Source organism: Neopelma chrysocephalum, unplaced genomic scaffold (genome assembly GCF_003984885.1).
Source record: "Neopelma chrysocephalum unplaced genomic scaffold, ASM398488v2 Primary Assembly neopelma1_138, whole genome shotgun sequence".
NCBI lineage: Eukaryota > Metazoa > Chordata > Aves > Passeriformes > Pipridae > Neopelma > Neopelma chrysocephalum.
Window position 1 is genome coordinate 2,031,899 of NW_020897800.1, and position 17,514 is coordinate 2,049,412.

The 17,514-nt window shown below is 55.4% G+C and overlaps 1 protein-coding gene across 3 annotated transcripts; it reads right to left on the bottom strand.

The window, feature by feature from the left end:
* Positions 1 to 5,092: 5,092 nt before the first annotated feature.
* On the bottom strand, positions 5,093 to 15,731 carry MCAM (melanoma cell adhesion molecule). 3 transcript variants are annotated; one of them, XM_027699431.1, is made up of 15 exons: positions 15,665 to 15,731; positions 11,258 to 11,385; positions 10,937 to 11,150; positions 10,769 to 10,839; positions 10,586 to 10,673; positions 10,254 to 10,427; positions 10,045 to 10,172; positions 9,769 to 9,931; positions 9,558 to 9,679; positions 9,129 to 9,267; positions 8,383 to 8,504; positions 7,612 to 7,747; positions 6,854 to 6,998; positions 6,333 to 6,450; positions 5,093 to 5,553 (listed from the first exon to the last, which is right to left on the bottom strand). In XM_027699431.1, exons 1-15 carry the CDS (start codon positions 15,729 to 15,731, stop codon positions 5,524 to 5,526), a joined length of 1,845 nt encoding a protein of 614 aa, XP_027555232.1. In that variant the 3' UTR covers positions 5,093 to 5,523. The 3 variants fall into 3 exon arrangements, with proteins under 3 accessions (XP_027555232.1, XP_027555233.1, XP_027555231.1); XM_027699432.1 differs by lacking the exon at positions 6,333 to 6,450; XM_027699430.1 differs by lacking the exons at positions 5,093 to 5,553; positions 6,333 to 6,450; positions 6,854 to 6,998 and adding an exon at positions 7,026 to 7,471.
* Between the last annotated feature and the right edge of the window lie 1,783 nt (positions 15,732 to 17,514).

Sequence of the window (17,514 nt, forward strand, 5' to 3'; positions counted from 1 at the left end):
GGCTGGATCCAGGAAAACCCATCCCTGTGGGGAAACCCAGGAAAACCCATCCCTGTGGGAAAACCCAGGAAAACCCATCCCTGTGGGAAAACGAAGAGCTGGACCAGCTGTGTGAAACTGCTTTGAAAGGGGTGAAAAAAGGAGCAGGAGAGATGGGCAGCTGCCACTTCAGCTCTTTCTCTATGTTTTGTAGCATTTCAGCTGTGGGTTGGGGACGTGCCCGGGCCAGGGCTGTGCCAGGACAGGAGGATTCAGGGCAGAAATCCCAAATATTTCCCTCTAAACACCCCGTGTGCATGTCCTTCCCCCCCGGGGAGCCCGAGCCCAGCATGCTGCTCCCTGCACTAGACTGAGGATGTTACTGTAGCTAATCCCAAGGCAGGGTCATTACTGTAAAGGGGGTTTGGGTTTGTTTTTTGTTCTGTTTTTTTTTCTTTTTTTTTTCCTTCAATTATTATTTTTATTTTAATTTTATTTTTATTTTATTTTTATTTTATTTTTCAGCAAAAAAAAAAAAAATGCAACTCCCAGGGCGCTTCCTCCGAGGTGCCATTTTAAAAAAAAAAAATTAGTGGAAAATAAGGACACTTATTTTATTTTTACAGTTCCTCACAGAAATCTTTTTTTTGTTTGTTTTTTTTTGTGAAAAAATTCCCAGTGGAGGAGGAGGAACTGCTGTCACTGTTGTTCTTTCTCTCAAATGACAAAAATGCCGATTTGTAAAATATCAGTGTTAAAAAAAAAAAATGTTGAGATTTTCACAAAATATTTTAAAAAAATAAAAGTATAATAGTGTCATTAATATAAAATTATAATAGCAGTATTTAATCCTTTCAGATCTGTAAAGAATAAGGAAAAACAGAAGGTAAATATTCTTACAGAGAGTAGCTGAGCTTTAAGGTTCACTTGGTTTAAAGTCCTCATTTTGTTTGCAGAGGCATTGTTAATGTTTAGAGGTTATACTAATGTTATTTATTAATTGTTTCCATTCTTGTATGCTGCCCACTAAGAGCTTCTTTGTTTGGGATTTCATTCACCTGTGTCAGTAAAGAAAAAAAAAAAAAGAAAACAAAACAAAGTTTTATTTTTAAATAAAATTTCCTTTGTTGTAGCACATGGTGTGTGTTGTGTTGGTTCTGTGAGTCCTGGGAAGAAGAATCTCCTGCTCCAGCCTGAGATGTCCAATCTCCTGGATCTGTTTTATATTTTATATCTATATATATCTATATTTATATCTATATTTATATATTTATATGTATCTATATTTATATATCTATATATAAAATACCTATCTCTATATAAAAATATAAATAAATACATATAAAAATCTATATATAAAATATTTATATATACATATAAAATAGATACTCTTTTAGATATAGATATATAAAATAGATACTATATATATTTTATATATAGATATAAAATACTCTTTTTTATATATAGATATAAACCACTCTTTTTTTATATATAGAAATAAAATAGCTATTTTATAACCATTGCCACAATTATCTGTTAAATTCAAGTGGATACTGACAAACAGAGGGAGGAAAGATTTACACAAATTTCAACCTAATAAAACATATTCTAAGAGAATCAATGAACAAAATCTATAATCCATCAAGACCAAAAAGGGCATTAACAGGTTTGGGTTTTTTTTTACATTGCATAGCATTTCTAGAATTATATAGATCTTAGTGTAGGATATATTCTACATTAATAATAAATATCAGAATAGAATTATATACAATTGAATATATTAATATATGTGAACCTAGAGGAGCTGAACATACAGGACTATATATTCATATATATTAATATATGGATATATTACATACCAAGGATGTCTAATGACTCCAAAATTATCTAATTAGATAATTTAGGGGGGTCAATTGAAGTCGAGGGAAACCCCTCAAAGGTGTCACTGTGGGGTCTAATGAGGGTGACTGGGGTCAATGACATGGGGGTTACCTGAGGTCATTTTGGTCCCCAAAAATTCATCCAAGGGGTCAAATGAGGTCATTGGAGGGTTACTCGAGGTCATTTGAGTCTGCAAATTTGATTTTTAGGGTCAAATGAGGTCACAGAGGGGTTACTTGAGGTCATTTGAGGCTCTGATAATTGGTCCAGGGGTCAAATGAGGTCACTGGGGTTACTTGAGGTCATTTGGGTCTGAAAATTTGATTTTTTGGGGTCAAATGAGGTCACAGGGGTTACTTGAGGTCATTCGGGTCTGAAAAATTCAATTTTGGGGTCAAATGAGGTTACAGAGGGGTTACCTGAGGTCATTTTAGTCTCTGATTGTAGGTCAAGGGGTCAAATGAGGTCACTGTGGGGTTACTTGAGGTCACTTGAGTCTGAAAATTAAATTTTGGGGTCAAATGAGGTCACAGAGGGGTTACTTGAGGTCATATGAGTCTGCAAATTTGAATTTTGGGGTTAAATGAGGTCACTGGGGGGTTTCTTGAGTTCATTTTAGTCTCTGATCACTGTTCACGAGGTCCAATGAGGACACAGGGGTTCACAGAGGGCTCCATGGGGTTAATTAATATCAACTGGGGCCAAATGAGAGGGGGCACGTGGGGACAGTGGATCAAGGAGCGTCAGCCCAGTGAAGTGGAGTCCAAGGTCTGAGGTCTAATTTTATTAATATTTAATGAGCAATATTAGTTTTTTAGCTTTATTAGTGTTTATTAGCACATCCCAGAGCTGTTACCACAGTTCTGTGGTAGAACCAGGTACCACTGCAGCAACAGAATTTATTCATTAGGGTCTTGTTGTTGTCTACCACAGCCTGAAAATATAATTCTCTGATAGAACTTGCTCAATTTAATACTGCAATTATTGATGAATAATTATTAGTATCTACAGGAGCTACTCATAGAGGTATTTGTTGAGTCCCCTAAGATAGTTGATTTTACCATTATTCTCATTTTTAACAGCTGTGATTAACAGATAATCCTATTTATTGACTACATTAGTCTAAAATATTAACAGCTACTACAGACCATAACATTTACTATTATTAATTCAATTATTCAATATAGTGATAACCCACAGCTATTTCAGCCAATATTGTATCTATTAAAATCTAATAGTTCTCTAATAGTAGTTATGGCTGGTCCTAAAATTACCTATGAGAATGTATTTGTAGATTTATTAGTATCTAAAACAGCTGACACAAAGATCTTTTCTTATATAATCTACCAGTGTCTAAAAATATTGTTGTTCTTTAAGTAGTTCATTTAGGGAAAAATACAATAGTTTAGCAGAATGTGTAACAGAATCCACTTGGAATTATCAGTGGTAGTTATTAATGCAATTATCTATTAAAATTATTAGAACTAACTTATAAATACACTTAGTAGTTACAAATACAATCCTGTACTATATTTTTTTCTATTAAAAGATTCTCCTAATCACATGATACTGTTGAAATTCTCTATTAAAAAGCTATTACTGTCAGCATCCAATAAATTAACTACCAATTTGTATTTAGTGTTCATAGCAGTTATTGCCATCAATTAAAAATTATCCATTAAAATCCATCAGAATGTATCAATAAGACATATTACAATAAGGTATATTATCAATAAGATATATTATCAATAAGATACTGGGAACTAAAGTAGTTAAGATATGAATAACAGTATCTATTAAATTCTTTAAGGGAAAAACCATTAATATTTATTAGCATCTGTGGTGGCTAATTAATACAATTATCTACTGTAATGTCTAGATTCTATCAGAATAAATCAATTCCATCAGAACAAATCAATCTAGTTATTGATTTATCTGTGATCAGTTATTAGGATCTATATTAGCTATTAATACAACTATTAGTATATTATCTATATTATTATATATAATTATATTAGCTATATTATATATATTATTTTTTATATATTAGCTATTAAAACAACTATCAATAGGTTCTACAGTTGGGATCTATTGCATTTTATTGACAATATTCTCTTTTAGTATCTACCACCACTTGTAGCATAATCACATATTACCATCTAAAGCTATGATTATCTATTAGAATAATTAGTAGATTTATTAGTACTGATAGTTCCTGGTGTATTACATTTATCAGCAGCTACAGGGGTATAAATATGTCGTGTTAGATCCTCGATGGGATGAAGGAATGATGGGGGAGACCCTCTGCCCTTCCCACCCCCCCGGGGGGGGGGGGAACAAACTCCAAACTCAGCCTTGAATTTGTACTTTATTTTCACATATATATATATAAAAAAAAAAAACAAACAAAAACCAAAAAGAAAAAAAACAACCTTGCAAGTATGAGACAAAACTTATGGAAAATGTACACACAAGTCCAACAAAAATATATATATATATATATAAACCAAAGCTTTTGCTGGGACACCACGTGTAGCAGGCGGGGAGGGGTCCCCGCGGGCAGGGCGGTGGCACAGGGACGGTGCCCCTGGCACTGCAGGGGCCAAGGCTTGTGGGCAGCAGAGCTCAGAAGGCAGGGATTTAGAGGCAGGAGGGGCTGAGCCCTCTGGGAGGAGGCAGGAGAGAGCCCCAGCCGCGGGTGGGAGGCTGGCACAGCCCGTGGCAGGAGCTAAAGGCACCTTCTGGCCCCATGGCAGGAGCTAAAGGCACCTTCTGACCCCATGGCAGGAGCTAAAGGCACATTCTGGCCCCCTCTCCCCTCCCCACCAGCCTGTGCCGCCAAAGCACAGGAATAAACCAGTTTTACCTGGGGCTGGCAAGAAAAATAAAAAACCCTGAGACATCACTGACTGGCCCTGGTCTGGTACTAGTTCTAAGTTTGAGGGGTTTCTGCCATTGCTGGGCAGCCCCCCTTGAAAAACCCAATTCTGAGGGGTGAGGGAAGCCCTGCCCCTCACGTACAAACCAGACAACCTTGGTCTGGCACGTGGCTGGAGATGGGCACCCCATCCTTGCTCTGCCAGCTCCTCTCCTCCCGTGGGATCACAGCTCCCTGTCGGGGAGCTCCCTCCCTGCACAGCTTAACCAAGACAGTTCAAAGGCAAATCAAAGCACTAAAACCTCCCCAAACACCGCCCTGACACACCCCACGTCCACTTCTCCTCCTCCAACCTCCACACCACTACAGCTCATCCCAAAAATTACCTTCCAACAGCCTCTCCGAGCAAGTTCGGGGTGGAAGGAAAAAAAAAACCAACGCATCAAACCCTTCCCACACATGTACAGAACAGATTACCTGGGGGGGGGAAAAAAAGCCTCAAATCCTTCCACCAAGTAGCTTAATGGGATATTTCTTCCTAATATTGCTGTGGCTTCTCTGGAGTAGTAAAGCAAGTCCAGCTTTGCTAAGGCAACACCTGCAAGCCCACGGTTGAGGTATCGGACAGGTGAGTCAGGGAGGTGTCCCCTGCATGCTGGGGCTCAGCACTGGGACACACCAGTGGCCTCTGGCTGTGCCCCCCCAGGTGCTGGAGCAGGGGTGGGAGAAGGCAATCCAAGAGCAGGAAAGGTTTGAAGGAAGAAAGCACTTAGTAGGTCTCCTCTCTAGTTCCTCAGATCGATGTATTTTTCGCTCTTCGGTCAGACAAAAAAAAGAGGGAGAGAGGGGGGATAAAAATAAACAGTTAGGGATGAACACAAGCTCAAATGCTCTGCTGCAGGTGTGTTAGTGACACCCCCAAGGTGATGGGGGGGAGCTGCCAGCCTGGGCCACCCCAGCGTGGCCAGGCACCACCCCAAGGGCAGGGGAGGGATGAGCTGTGCAGGCACAACCAGGGATTAACTCTTGGCCCAAGGCAAAGAGGGCTCAGGTGCTGCATCCCGTGGCTCCAGAGCGTGGCAAGCCCTGCCTTGGCACAGTGCTGGCCCAGCACTGGCACTGGGAACAGCTGCTCAATCGACCCCAGGTGAGAGGAAACCACGTGAGCCCAGAGACCATCTCAGAGGTGCTGAGCAGGACCCACTCCTGCAGCCTCTGCCCTGACTCCTGGCCAGAGAGGTTTGTGTGGTTCCTTCTCCCCAAGGCCCCCTGGAGAGCCTGGCTGCTGCTCCAGGGAGCAGGGAAGGAGGCAGAGCCAAGCAGAGCAGCGTGCTCCCGGGAGGTGCCAGGAGCTGGCACAGGGCAGAGCTGCCCACGTGTCCTCGGAGCTGCGATCCCGGTTTTCTCACCTCCCCTCCCTCCCACGGCCCCTCTGAGCGCTGGTGATGGATGATGGAGGCCCATGCAGGGTGGGCAGTGCTGGGAGGGGAGCAAAGCATTACCTGGGTCACCCTCATCCCTCCTCAGCTCCGCTCCCAGCCCCAGGAGCAGCCCTGGCCCTGGGAAGAGGGCAGTGCCCGACACCCCGTCCTACCTGGTCAGTGCCGGGTCTCTTCTCGCCGTTGGCGCCCTGCAGGAGCCCCGCCTCTTCGGGAAGTTTATCTGACTTAACTTCAACTACAATCTTGTCTTTACGTGCCTCTGGCCTTGTGCTAGGGGAGGGAGGTGACAATTTTTGAGACATGGTTTGCGGTACCCGAAGAGGGGGCAACGTGGCCAAGCCCCGGGGCTCCGCCTCAGGGGATGCTCTGGAGTGGGGCCTCCGGCTCTCAGGAAGATTTGGGGCCGCCCAGCCCCTCCCCGGGGAGGGGACCCTCGGCTGCTCTACCACTGTGCTGTCCTCTCACGGCCTCCCTGCATGGACTGGGGGTGAGCGGTGCCCTGTGGGAAGCTGGAAAAGCTGCCAAGCCCCCGGTGCAACACCCCCGACCCCAGGGCTGTCCCCCCCCCGTGCAGGGAGCAGCTGGTGCAGTGAGATGGGGAAGCACAATGAGCGATGGCAGGAAGCACCTCTGGCCCCTTGGGCTCCCCGGGGGGGCGGGTGGCAGTGCTTACATGTCCTGCTTCCCAGCGCGGCCACACGGGATCTTGCCTTTCTTGTGCAGGAAGTAGATGACGGCGCCCAGCACGGCCACCACCAGGATGGCCACGATGATGGCCACGATGATCACCCCCTGGCTCTCTGCTGTTGTCTTTTGAGCTGAACACAATAGGAGAGTGAGAGAAATCAACGCCTGTCCCACTGCAATCCTCTCTTTGTGGGCAAGGAAAGGATCCCTCCCTCAGTTCCCAGTGCTTGCCCAGCTCCCTGCAGGATGCAGAGCTCAGTACAGAGACGCTCTGTATGAACACAGTCTGCTCTGGGATGCCATGCCCCATGTGCCACAGGAGGGTGGATAGCAGGGATTCCTGCAAGGCACCAGGCCGTCCCTTTGCTTCCTTGCCCAGCAAGGGCTGGGCTGCAGGGTGAGGTGGGTGAGGGCGAGCAGGCAGCTTTCCCACTGCTGGGAACAGAGCCTGTGCTTCCCTCCCGGCTCGGCAGGGAGAGGAGCAGCGGGAGATGCAGCGCAGAGCCAGCAGCCAAGCTCCCTCCCCAGGCTAGATAACGTGACTCCTGCCAGAGCCTGGGCTGATGGACACCATCAGCAGACTGACCTTTCCTGACGGACTCCACTGGAAGAGCAGGAGGGGAGGGAGAGAGAGCGAGCTCAGCTCAGCCCCGCCGCGGCAGCGCGGCACAGCCGGCGCCCGGGCGAGGGGCACTGACACTGCTGGGGGGTTCCCGGGGGCACAGAGCAGTGCCAGACACTCACCCAGCAGCTGGATGTGCTTCTCGCTGTCCCCCAGGTTGTTGGAGACGCGGCACATGGCCCCAGCCTTCAGCAGGTCGGGGCTCACACGCACCGTCAGGTTGCTGGCGATGTGCTGGTTGTCGACGTACTCGTGAACCTGGAGAGGGGAGGCAGGGGAGGGTTCAGCACCTGAGCCCCTCACAGGGACCTGATGCCTTGAAAGCTGTGTTATATCATGTTTTAGTACAGCTCGTGAGCACCTTCAGCTTGCTGAGTGCCTTTGCACGAGATCTCTAAAAACGCTGTTTAACATTCCTGCCAAGAATTTCAACGGACAAAGAGATTTCAGCAAGGTGGAGAGTCCCTTATTTGCAAAAACATACCGAGAGAGAGACATGACAGAGAACATAACCCCTGATACAACCAGGCAAAGCTATTCAGAAGCCTTGAAACCATTCCAGAAGGTGTGATGCTGTGCCAAAGACCACGGAATAAGTGAGGAAGACGAAGACAAGGGGTCTTTGGGACCTCCAACTCGACTGTCGAGGGTGGTACTAAGGGAGGGACAGTTTTGGAGGTGGGTGTGACAGTATGAGACGATGCTTTGAATTATTAATTAGGTGACTAAATAAAATCAAGAGGCTTTGGCAACTCTGCACGCACGCTTTGGAAGAAATCAGATTCTCGTGCATCCGACGTCGTGATAACAACAGGAATTCTGCCTGCTAAAACTCACTGACTGAGTCTCAGGAATTTTCTTTAAAGAGCCTGGCCCCCCTCCCCAGGTCTCACCGTGCCGTTGACGCTCCAGTGGACGGAGGGCCGGGGGAAGGCGATGGCCTTGCAGGTCAGGTTCACCACCTCGTCCTGCCGCACGTACAGCGGGGAGCTGATGGCCACGATCCGTGGCTTCCCTGGGGAAACAGGGGCTGCCTCAGTCAGCCTACACCTCCACCTGACGCCTCAAACTCTGTATTATATAGAATTTTAGCACAGCTCTCTAAGCACAGCACTTTTAGCCCACTAAGCACCTTTGTATTAGACTCCTAAAATGCTGCTTAACGTTTCTGGGGGAGAATTCCAACAGGCAAAGATTTTCGTGGGGTGAAAAACATCTTATCTGTTAGAGAAGGTACTCAGAGTAAGACACAGCAGGGTCACTCCACTTGATATAACCAAGTCAAAACTTGAAGAAGCCTTGAAGCCGCTCCAAGAAGGACAGAGATGAGGAGGAGGAGGAGGATGGGGATGAAGGGGTGGTTGTTTTGTGACCACTGACTCGAATTCGGGAGGTGTGGTGAGGGTGGGATGAGGGCACAGGCAGTTTTGGGGCTGGGTGTAACCAACAAGGTAACGTCCAAATGTTATAATTAAATGGTGTTATACAAATTGTAAAGGCCTGTGCTGTCGGGGTGTGCAACACATTTTGTGCCCCAAAGTCTCACCACAGTTAAAGAGCTGTTTTCCACCTTTCTGCACTCAAAACTGTCCAGAGAATTATTTCTGATTTTAGGCAACACCCCCACTCCAGCTCTTACCCTCGACAGCCAGGGACACCTGCTTGCTCTGCTCCAGCCCTGGCACGCTCGGGGCCATCACCTTGCAGCTCAAGTTGTTGGGGGTCTCAAAGGTGAGGTTGCTCAGGAAGAGCTGGTTCCCTTCCGCCACCTTCCTGCCCTGTTGGGAAGGGAGGCCCCCAGCCATCAGCCCCGGGCACCAGGCACTTCTGTGCTCAGCTCACACAGGGGCTCAGGCCTCCCTGCCACGCTCAGCCTGCAAGCACAGGACCTCCCTGCACTGCTGGCCAGGAGGCAACAAGGTAGAGAGGGACAATGCAGGTCCTTGGAAGTGGGAATCCTTCCCCTGGGAGAGATGCAGCAAGCTCCTGACTCTGCAGCAAGCTCCTGGCTCTGCCCAGTTTGCTGCAAAGCCCAGGCTGAGCCTGAGCACAACAGAACCCTGCTCACCTTCTCATCCCTCCACTGGTAGTCCAGGGCCACAGGGCTGTGGGCATCGCAGCTCAGGGTCACACTGCCCCCTTCCCGAAGGGGGTTGGACGGCTCCATCTCCACACGGACCCCCTCGATGTCTAGGAGAGGGATGGAGAGCAGGGCAGGGTGAACAGGAGGCACGAGGCACCCACTACGAGCTCCACAGGGTCCCACCCCGCTGTCTTACAGTTCACAACAAGCTCCACCTCCTGCTTTAGCTCTGTCATGTCATCCAGGTCCAGGCTCTCGCATTTGTAGAGGCCACTGCTGCTCTTGTCCACGCCGTGCAGGGTCAGGACCCCGCTGTCAGGCTCTGCCAACGATGGCAGTTCCTGCCATTTGTTGTCCTGCTGTAGGCAGTGGGGAGAAAGCAGAGCCCTCAGCATCCCACTCCCCACAGGAGCAACCAGGACACGAGGTGTTTGCCGAGGCAGAGGTGCCCAGGTGCCCCCTCTGGCCTCACCTGTCTCTTGAAGAAGCTGAACACGGGAGGTGGGTTCCCATCAGCCTCACACACCAGCTTCACATTGTCCCCTTCCTTCACCAGCTCCGAGGACGGCACGACCTGCAGCTTCAGGTGCTCCGCGGGGTCTGAGGACAGGGCAGGGGCAGGGTCAGTGCCAAACCCCGCTGACCAGGCAGCAGGACCACCCCCTCTGGCCCCTCACTCACAGAAGACGGTGATCTGGACCTTCTGGGACTCCAGGGAGTGCCTCTGCCCCCGCAGCCAGTAGTGCACGGTGCAGTGGTAGCGGGAGTCGCGGTCCTCACGGGTGACGGTGTCGAACAGGGTGCTGGTCACCGTGTACAGCCCGCTGGACTCGCGGGTCCGCCCGTACATCACCTCTGCAGGGGTCACAGGGGACACAGCCGCTGTCCCCAGCCACGGCAAACAGGGGCCACCCCCTCCTTGGGGCTGCCAGCCCCCAGCCGACGAGGCCCCGGGGCAGCACAAGCACCCTGGCCCCTCTGCCGAGGCGGTTCCCCATCCCCACCCAACTCACGGTTCTCCTGCAGGTGAAGCTGCTCCCCGTTCTTGTGCCACGTGATGTTGGCGGGCGGGAAGCTGTTCTTGCTCTTGCACTTGGCGATCTGTGGGGGCACAGCCAGCCTTGAGCACAGGGGTGCTCCCCCGGGGAGAGGGGAGCAGGGAGCCTCCCCCTGCCCCGTGCGGGGCCGCTCCTCACCTCTGAGTTGTCACTGTTCAGCACAGAGATGCCTCCTGTGTTGGGCTCAATCACGGGGGTCTCGGGGACCTCTGGAAAGAGAAGACACCCCGCAGGCGTTAGGAGGGATGGGGTGGGATCCCCCAGCCCCGCAGAGCAGCTGTGCTGCCCTCCTGCCCCGTCACTCACTGTAGACGCTGAGCTCAGTGTGGCTCTCGCCCACGCCGGAGCTCCCCGCTCCGACCTGGCACACGAAGGTCCTGTCATCCTGCACTGTCACCTTGCTGATGGACAGGGCCTTGTCCTCCCCCACCGACAGCCTGTCCTTGTACTCCGTGTCGTCCTTCAGGACCTCGCTGTCGGTGACGTGGCACAGCCTCACCCGGCTGTTGCTGCGGTCCACCTGCAAGGCGAGGAGGGGAGGCTGGGCTGGGGAGCCCGGGGGAAAGCCCTGGGCTGGCTGTGCCCCCAGCCCACTGCCCAGCTCTGCTCTGCCAGGCCAGCACTCACGTAGAACCAGTCGATGTAGCTGTAGGAACCATTCCCAGGGATGTAGAAGTTGCACTCGATCCTGGCCGTGCCCCCGATCTCCACTTCGACCACGGCTGGTGTGGAGACCTCCAGCTTGCTGGCTGCAGCTGTGGGACAGAACCTGCTGGTAGGGGCAGGAAGCCCTTGTGCCAGTCCCCATCTCCATCCCCCAAAGGGTGTGGGGCAGAGCCATGTCCTGTGCCAGTGTCCCCTGGACTGGGGATCTCTCAGCAGAAAATATCCCTCCCAAGAGGCGAAGCGAGCCCTGGGCAGACCATTGCCAGAGCTGGAGCCATCAGCACATCACCACAGCAGCCCCAGCTACAAACTTAAAAGCTCTATTAGGCTTAATCACAGAATCTAATGATCTAATCAGATGTGCCCCAAGCCATTACCCAGCCCAGCAGGAGTGCCAGCCACGCTGCCTTCAGCATCCACAGAGAGCCCGTGGGCTCAGGTACCAATCCTGTTCCCAAAGAGGGGACAAGGCATGTCGTGCTCACACCACCGGTGTCCCCAGGACACCTGGAGACATCCACCCACCCCGCTGCTGTTGCAGCCCCCCCAGACCTGCCCTGCCCACGGCATCCCAGCCTTTCTGAAACGGGCAGCAGGATCTCTGACCCCCATGCCCCTTGCACAACACAGAGGCAGGGAGCAGCTGCACCCTGCCCAGGGTCTTACTGTCCCCAAGACAGTCCCCAAGGCAGGGAGCTGTCAGGAGGTTAGCAGAGGAGGGCAAGGGGCTGGAGATTGAAGCTGGTGGCACAAAGGCTGCACCTTCCCACATCCCAGGAGTGGAGCCCTGACATCAGCCTGTGCAGCCCCCACAGCGGTCCTGTGAGCTGGGGCATGAATGAGGTGCTGTGTTCCTCCCCAGCAGGATGGGCACACAGGGCAGCAGCTCAGGAGGGGTGTCCCAGCCAGCTGTGGCTCCCTGCTGCTCCCTTTCCCCCTCCAAGGGTCCATCAGGGGGGCAGCATGTCCCAGAACACCACAGCCATGGCACAGACAGGACTCCCAGCTCCCTCCACAACAGGAATCCAGAACCCAGTGGTTGGAGAACCCATCCCTGCAGCATTCCCAAGGCAAGCCCCTCTCTGCCCACGCTGCAGACCAAGCTCTGCCCATCCATAGCACGGGACCTGCACCCTTGAGAGTGGGGCTGGCCCACCCCTGCACCCCACCTTCCCTGCCAGCCCAGCCGCCCGCAGCAGTAATGGAGCTCCTGGCCACGCTCCAGGACGGATGGGCAAGGTAATGGCTATTGATCCAGGACAGGGAACGGAGCAGCTTCCCAAGGGATTGGGAGCAGCTCAGCCCCAGTCGGGCAGAGCCGAGGCAAGGGCGGCATCACAACAAGGCCGGGAGTGTCACCGCCACCAACCCCGCGGGTGACAAAGCAAGGGGGGTCTGCACGCCCTGGGCTGGCACAGGGCCCTGCAGAAGGTCCCCCAGCAACAGAGCCAGCCCAGGTACGGGAGCTGGGGACAAGAGGCCTGGAGGAAGCAGCTGTGTCAACATCTCCCGTGATAGCGCGGGCTCGGTAACAGCCACCGAGGCAACTTCAAAGGGCAGCGCCCGTGTCCACAAACTGCTCTTTGTTTGGAGTGGGTACGTGGTGGCACAGCGCCAAAACACAGCCAGGAGCCCCTTCTGCCACAGCAAAGGCCCCGGACTCGCAGGACCAGCCCAACAGACAGTTTTTTGGCCCCGGCCCATCCCATGGGCACGGTACAGCTGGCACTAAGCAAAGAGGGATGAGCAAAGCATGGCACGGCAAAGAAGGTGCTAGAAAAACAGCAGGTGATGCCCAGAGATAAGAGCGCACTGGGGACAGGAAATTAGACCCAGTGTACATAGGAAAAGATAACTTTGAACTGCAGGCACCTGCCCACCCTGTACAGCCAGGATTTGGCTGCCTGGTGCACAAAGGCACCTGCAGAACTGGGCAGGAATTGGGCAAGCCTGGGGCTGGGGTGTGGCCCTGCTGCCACTCTGCACCCTCTCCCGAGCTGTGACTCTCTGAGCTGCAGGCAGTTAGGCCAGACTTTGCCTCTCCATCCAGCCCAGGGCAGAGCCAGCCCCTGGGAGAGGGAGAGCTGCCGGCCCTCCCCCTGACCCGCTCGGCATGAGGGCCCTCAACCAGGCAGCAGAGCAACCGAAACCATGAGCTCAGAGCTGGAGAATGGCTGGCATCTGGGGCTGGCATGAGGCACACATCCCTCCCAACCATCCACACTGCCCTTGAGGAGGCTGACACGGTCGCTTGCAGCCCCCACCCTGCCTGGAACAAGGGCTCGCTGCTCCCCACCTCCTCCGGGACAAGCTGGAAGGAGCACCCAGCAGCCAGCTGGGAGGACACAAGGTCCCCCCCAACCCTGGGGGCACAAGGCTTCCTTCTACAGCTCCGAGACCTTTCTGCTATTTGCGTGGGCAAGCTGGAGAGGCGCTGGGCACAGGCACCCTGGCACAGCAGGCTCTGGAGGGCTTGGCCATCCTCCCCCGTGCCCAGCACAGCTGCAGACACCAGGTCTGGTGAGGGGACCTGGAAACCCCCAAGCAGCCCAGCTGCAGAGCTGAGTGAGCTCCGTCCACCCCGAGCGCCTGGCACAGCTCCAGCGGGAGACCCGGAGATCTGGAGAAGGGAGGACGTCTGCAGCCAGCGAGCAGGGAAGGAAGGAGAGCCCCCCGTGCCTTTCCATCTGGCTGGCCGACAGCCGGCCGGCAGCCAGAGCTCCACAAGAACAAAGATCTGCTTTTAGAGCCCGGGAAAGGGGGTGGGGGAGCGGCGCAAGTCCCTCGCCAGCCTCCTGCAGGGCCGAGGTGTGCGGGGAGGCGGCGGCGAGGAGCCCCCGGCGCTGAGCCCCCCGGCCCGGAGCGAGAGGAGGGGCACCGCAGGGTGTCTGGAGCCGCACGTGGGATGCCTGAGGTTTCCGCGGGTTTGCGTTCCCCCTCTCAGGGAAACCAGCTGCGGCCAGATCCCGCCTGCTCCCAGCCACAGGCACACATGCTACCCTCCTGTTCCCCGGGAGAGCTGCCCCTCCTGCGCAGATCTCCGGGCCGGGGTGCCCCAGCTCACAAAGAGCAGCATCACCTGCACCCCGTCTTCTTCTTCGTGGAGAGAAAGAACAGGGTGCAGAGCCCCGGCCCCGCGAGGAGCAGCACCATCAGCAGCGCCCAACAGCCTCCGCCCCAGCCCAGCCCTGCCCTGGGATGGGGATGGAGCCAGGGCTCTGCTGCCGCAGGGACCAGCACCTTGCACCCCAAAACAACCCCACCGCCCCGTCAGGACCCCGTCATGTGCACCGGGAGAGGCCAAGCTCTCAACCCCACCCCAAAGCTCGGTGACAACACCCCGAGTCCCCTCTAACAGCCGGATCGCGGTGCAGAAGGGGCTGGGGTGGCTCTGGCAGCCCCAGGGTGGGCTCAGCCCCCCGCTCCGGCAGCACTGTCTGGCCTGGGAATGTCTTGGCTGTGGCCCCTCGTGCTTCTGGGAAGCATCAAGCCTTTTCACGTGGCTGGGCTTCCAAACACACCGACGCCGCCAACCATTGAGAGGCTCCTGGCTCGGCACATGTGCTGTGGGAAGGGGATCCCGGCACGGGCCGGGGGTGGGAGCAGCCTGCTTTAGACTCTGCTCTGAGCCTGACTTTGGCTCCAACACCTCGGCCCGGGCAGGTTCCCAGCGGCGGGGCCACCTCCGCAGCACGGCGGGGCAAGGGAGCAGCCGGCGCACCGGGACCGCTCCCGGGCCCCCGGCGAGGGGAGGGAGGGAGGGATGCGGGGAGAGGGGCAGGGCAGGAAGCGCAGCCACCCCCCGAGGGTGAAAATGGACTGGAAAGTGGATAAAAAAAGAAAGCGCTAAAAAAGCCAAGAGAAACACAGCGCTCAGGGGAAAACTCCTTAGAAGGAAAGGGGTGGATGCCTCCCAATAACAACCAGCTCGCTGAACGCACGTGGGGCACCCCTCAACCTTGGGGGGGGCTGCAGAGGGGCCCCCAGAGCGGGACGGGGCCCCCAGCCCCACCCTGCCGAGGATCGCGGGGCCGTGCGGGCGGGGACACGCGCGGATCCCACCTGGGCTCTGCCCCGGCCCCGCGATCCGAGCATTCCCGGCGCCGCGCCAGGCACCGCCCGAGGGGCGCAGCGCTCCGGGGCTGCTCGGGCTTGGCCCCGGGTGGGGGGAGAAAAACCCCCTCCGGCTGCCGCCCCTCCGGGGAGCAAAGCGCAGCCCCGGGGAGCAAAGAGCAGCCCCGCACCCCCCGCAGCCGGTGTCCCCCAGGGGCGAAGGGCATCCCCCCCGCGCCGCGCCCCGGAGCGCTCCCGCAGGTGCGCGCCCCGCACCGCCCCGCACCGCCCGGCCCCGGCCCGCAGCCGACTCACCGCAGCAGAGCAGGAGGCAGCAGCCCCAGCCCAGGGCGAGCCCCGCCGCCCGCCGCCCCCCAGCCATGCCCGCCGCCACCACCGCCGGCCGCCCGCGACTGAAGCGGGGCCCGCGGGGCTGACGTCAGGCGGAGGAGGAGGAGGAGGAGGAGGAGGAGGAGGAGGGAGGAAGGCGCGGTGCCTGCCTACCGCCCGCGGCCCCTGATCACCCCCCAGCGGCAGCCGGCCGGGCGCCGCCGCGCCCATCCCCGCAGCGCCGTGCCCCATCCCCGCAGCGCCGTGCCCCGGCCCCGCACGCCAGCGGGCAGCGCTCGGCTCGGGGGTCCCACACCCCCTCCCCGGCGTCCCCCCCCTTCCCAGCACAGCCCTGCGTATTCCAGGCGTTCCCAGCGGTGCCGGAGGGGGCTCGCAGCTCCTGCCAGCTCCTGCCTGCCCGGGCGTGCGCGGGCTGAGCGAGGCAGACAGCCGGGCGCTGGAGGTGGAATCGCTCGCAAAGTGTTTGGGATCGGGCTGTTTTTCCTTGGGGTTTGGGGAATGCCGGCGGCAGGGACTCGGTCCCCGGGAGTCCAGCGTGCAGGTGTCAGCGGCGACGATCAGGAGTGACCTGCTGCCCCCGCTCAGCCCCGCACTCGGCCCTAAAGCTCAGCCCTAAAGCCCAGCCGCAGCTGCTGGGTCACCTTTGAACCCGCAGAGCAAACACAAAAACAGAGGGGGAAACCACTCTTTGTCATTGTCTGGGCTCTGAGGAGGCACCTGGTGACAGCGGGGTCCGCGGGGCGCAGCAGGGTCGTGTCCCAGGCGCTGTCCCGGGCAGGTCACTGAGGTTTGCGGGGTTGCTACCCCAAACCGGTGTCCCCAGCCCCACAGAGAGCCCCACGCTGTCCCCGAGGCAGGGCCCCAGGGCACAGGGAGCCGCGGCCGAGCCCCCGCGCAGCTGCCGCTGAATGGGGCGGCTGTGCAGACGCTGCTCGCCGCCGGGGCCGGGGCAGCACTGCTGGCCCGGGGGCGGGGGGGCTCGCAGGGCTGCACAAGGCTCCCATTATCCAGGGGTAATCACCCAGCCGGACGCAGCCCAGCCCCTCCGGCGGCCCGAGGAGGAGCACAACAAACCCCCTCAGGTGCTGCGAGTTGCCCACAGTCAAACCACGCAGGACAGGCGGGGCCGGTGCCCCTGCCCCGTCACAGCCCAGCTCCGTGCCTCAGTTTCCCCCGGGTCAGTCAGAGCTGGAGGGGCTGTGTTGGAGGACAAAACACTGGGGTTTCCTTCTCCTTCGAAGTCCTTCTGTTCACCGTACTCACTACCCATTCACAGGACTCCCAAAGCTCGTTGATTCGGGATCACCCCACCCGGGGCCAGGCTCAGGGCTGTCCCCAGCTCAGCGCTCTCCTTCCACTCCCACCCCAGGGGCTCTGAACCTTTGCATATCCTTTGCTCTCCTCTGCTTGCTTTCCCTGCAGCATGATCTGCGCTCCAGGGCCCGGGCAGCACTGGCTACCTATCTCTGACCCCGCTGAGCTGGCAGGTTCCCCTGAGGCACAGCATTCCTCCCGGGAATCCCCGAGCACCCCTGTGCTGGCCCCCAGCCCCAGCCCTGCTCCCCCGCTGGTGCCATGCAGCGGCGCTTCCCATGCCCTCCTCCTCCACCTCCTCCTCCTCCGCCTCCTCCTCCTCCTCTTCATGCCTGACCAGCACCCCCCCCACAACACTTTCCCAGCCAAAGACTTGATGATTCATCGGAAATGATTAAATTTTTTCCCCATAGGATTAGTTACTTAAAATGGCAATGCTGGGCAGCGATAAGACTCGGAGCCCTTGTGGTGCTGCTGGAGAGGGGAGGCCTCCTCCCTTC

Excerpts from the sequence above, each read along its gene's own strand:
- MCAM (XM_027699430.1), bottom strand. The coding sequence starts at position 15,731 with ATGGCTGGGGGGCGGCGGGCGGCGGGGCTCGCCCTGGGCTGGGGCTGC. Across the intron at positions 10,840-10,936 it reads CACTGAGCTCAGCGTCTACA|AGGTCCCCGAGACCCCCGTG; the intron begins GTGAGTGACGGG and ends TTCTCTTTCCAG. Across the intron at positions 10,674-10,768 it reads TGAACAGTGACAACTCAGAG|ATCGCCAAGTGCAAGAGCAA; the intron begins GTGAGGAGCGGC and ends GTGCCCCCACAG.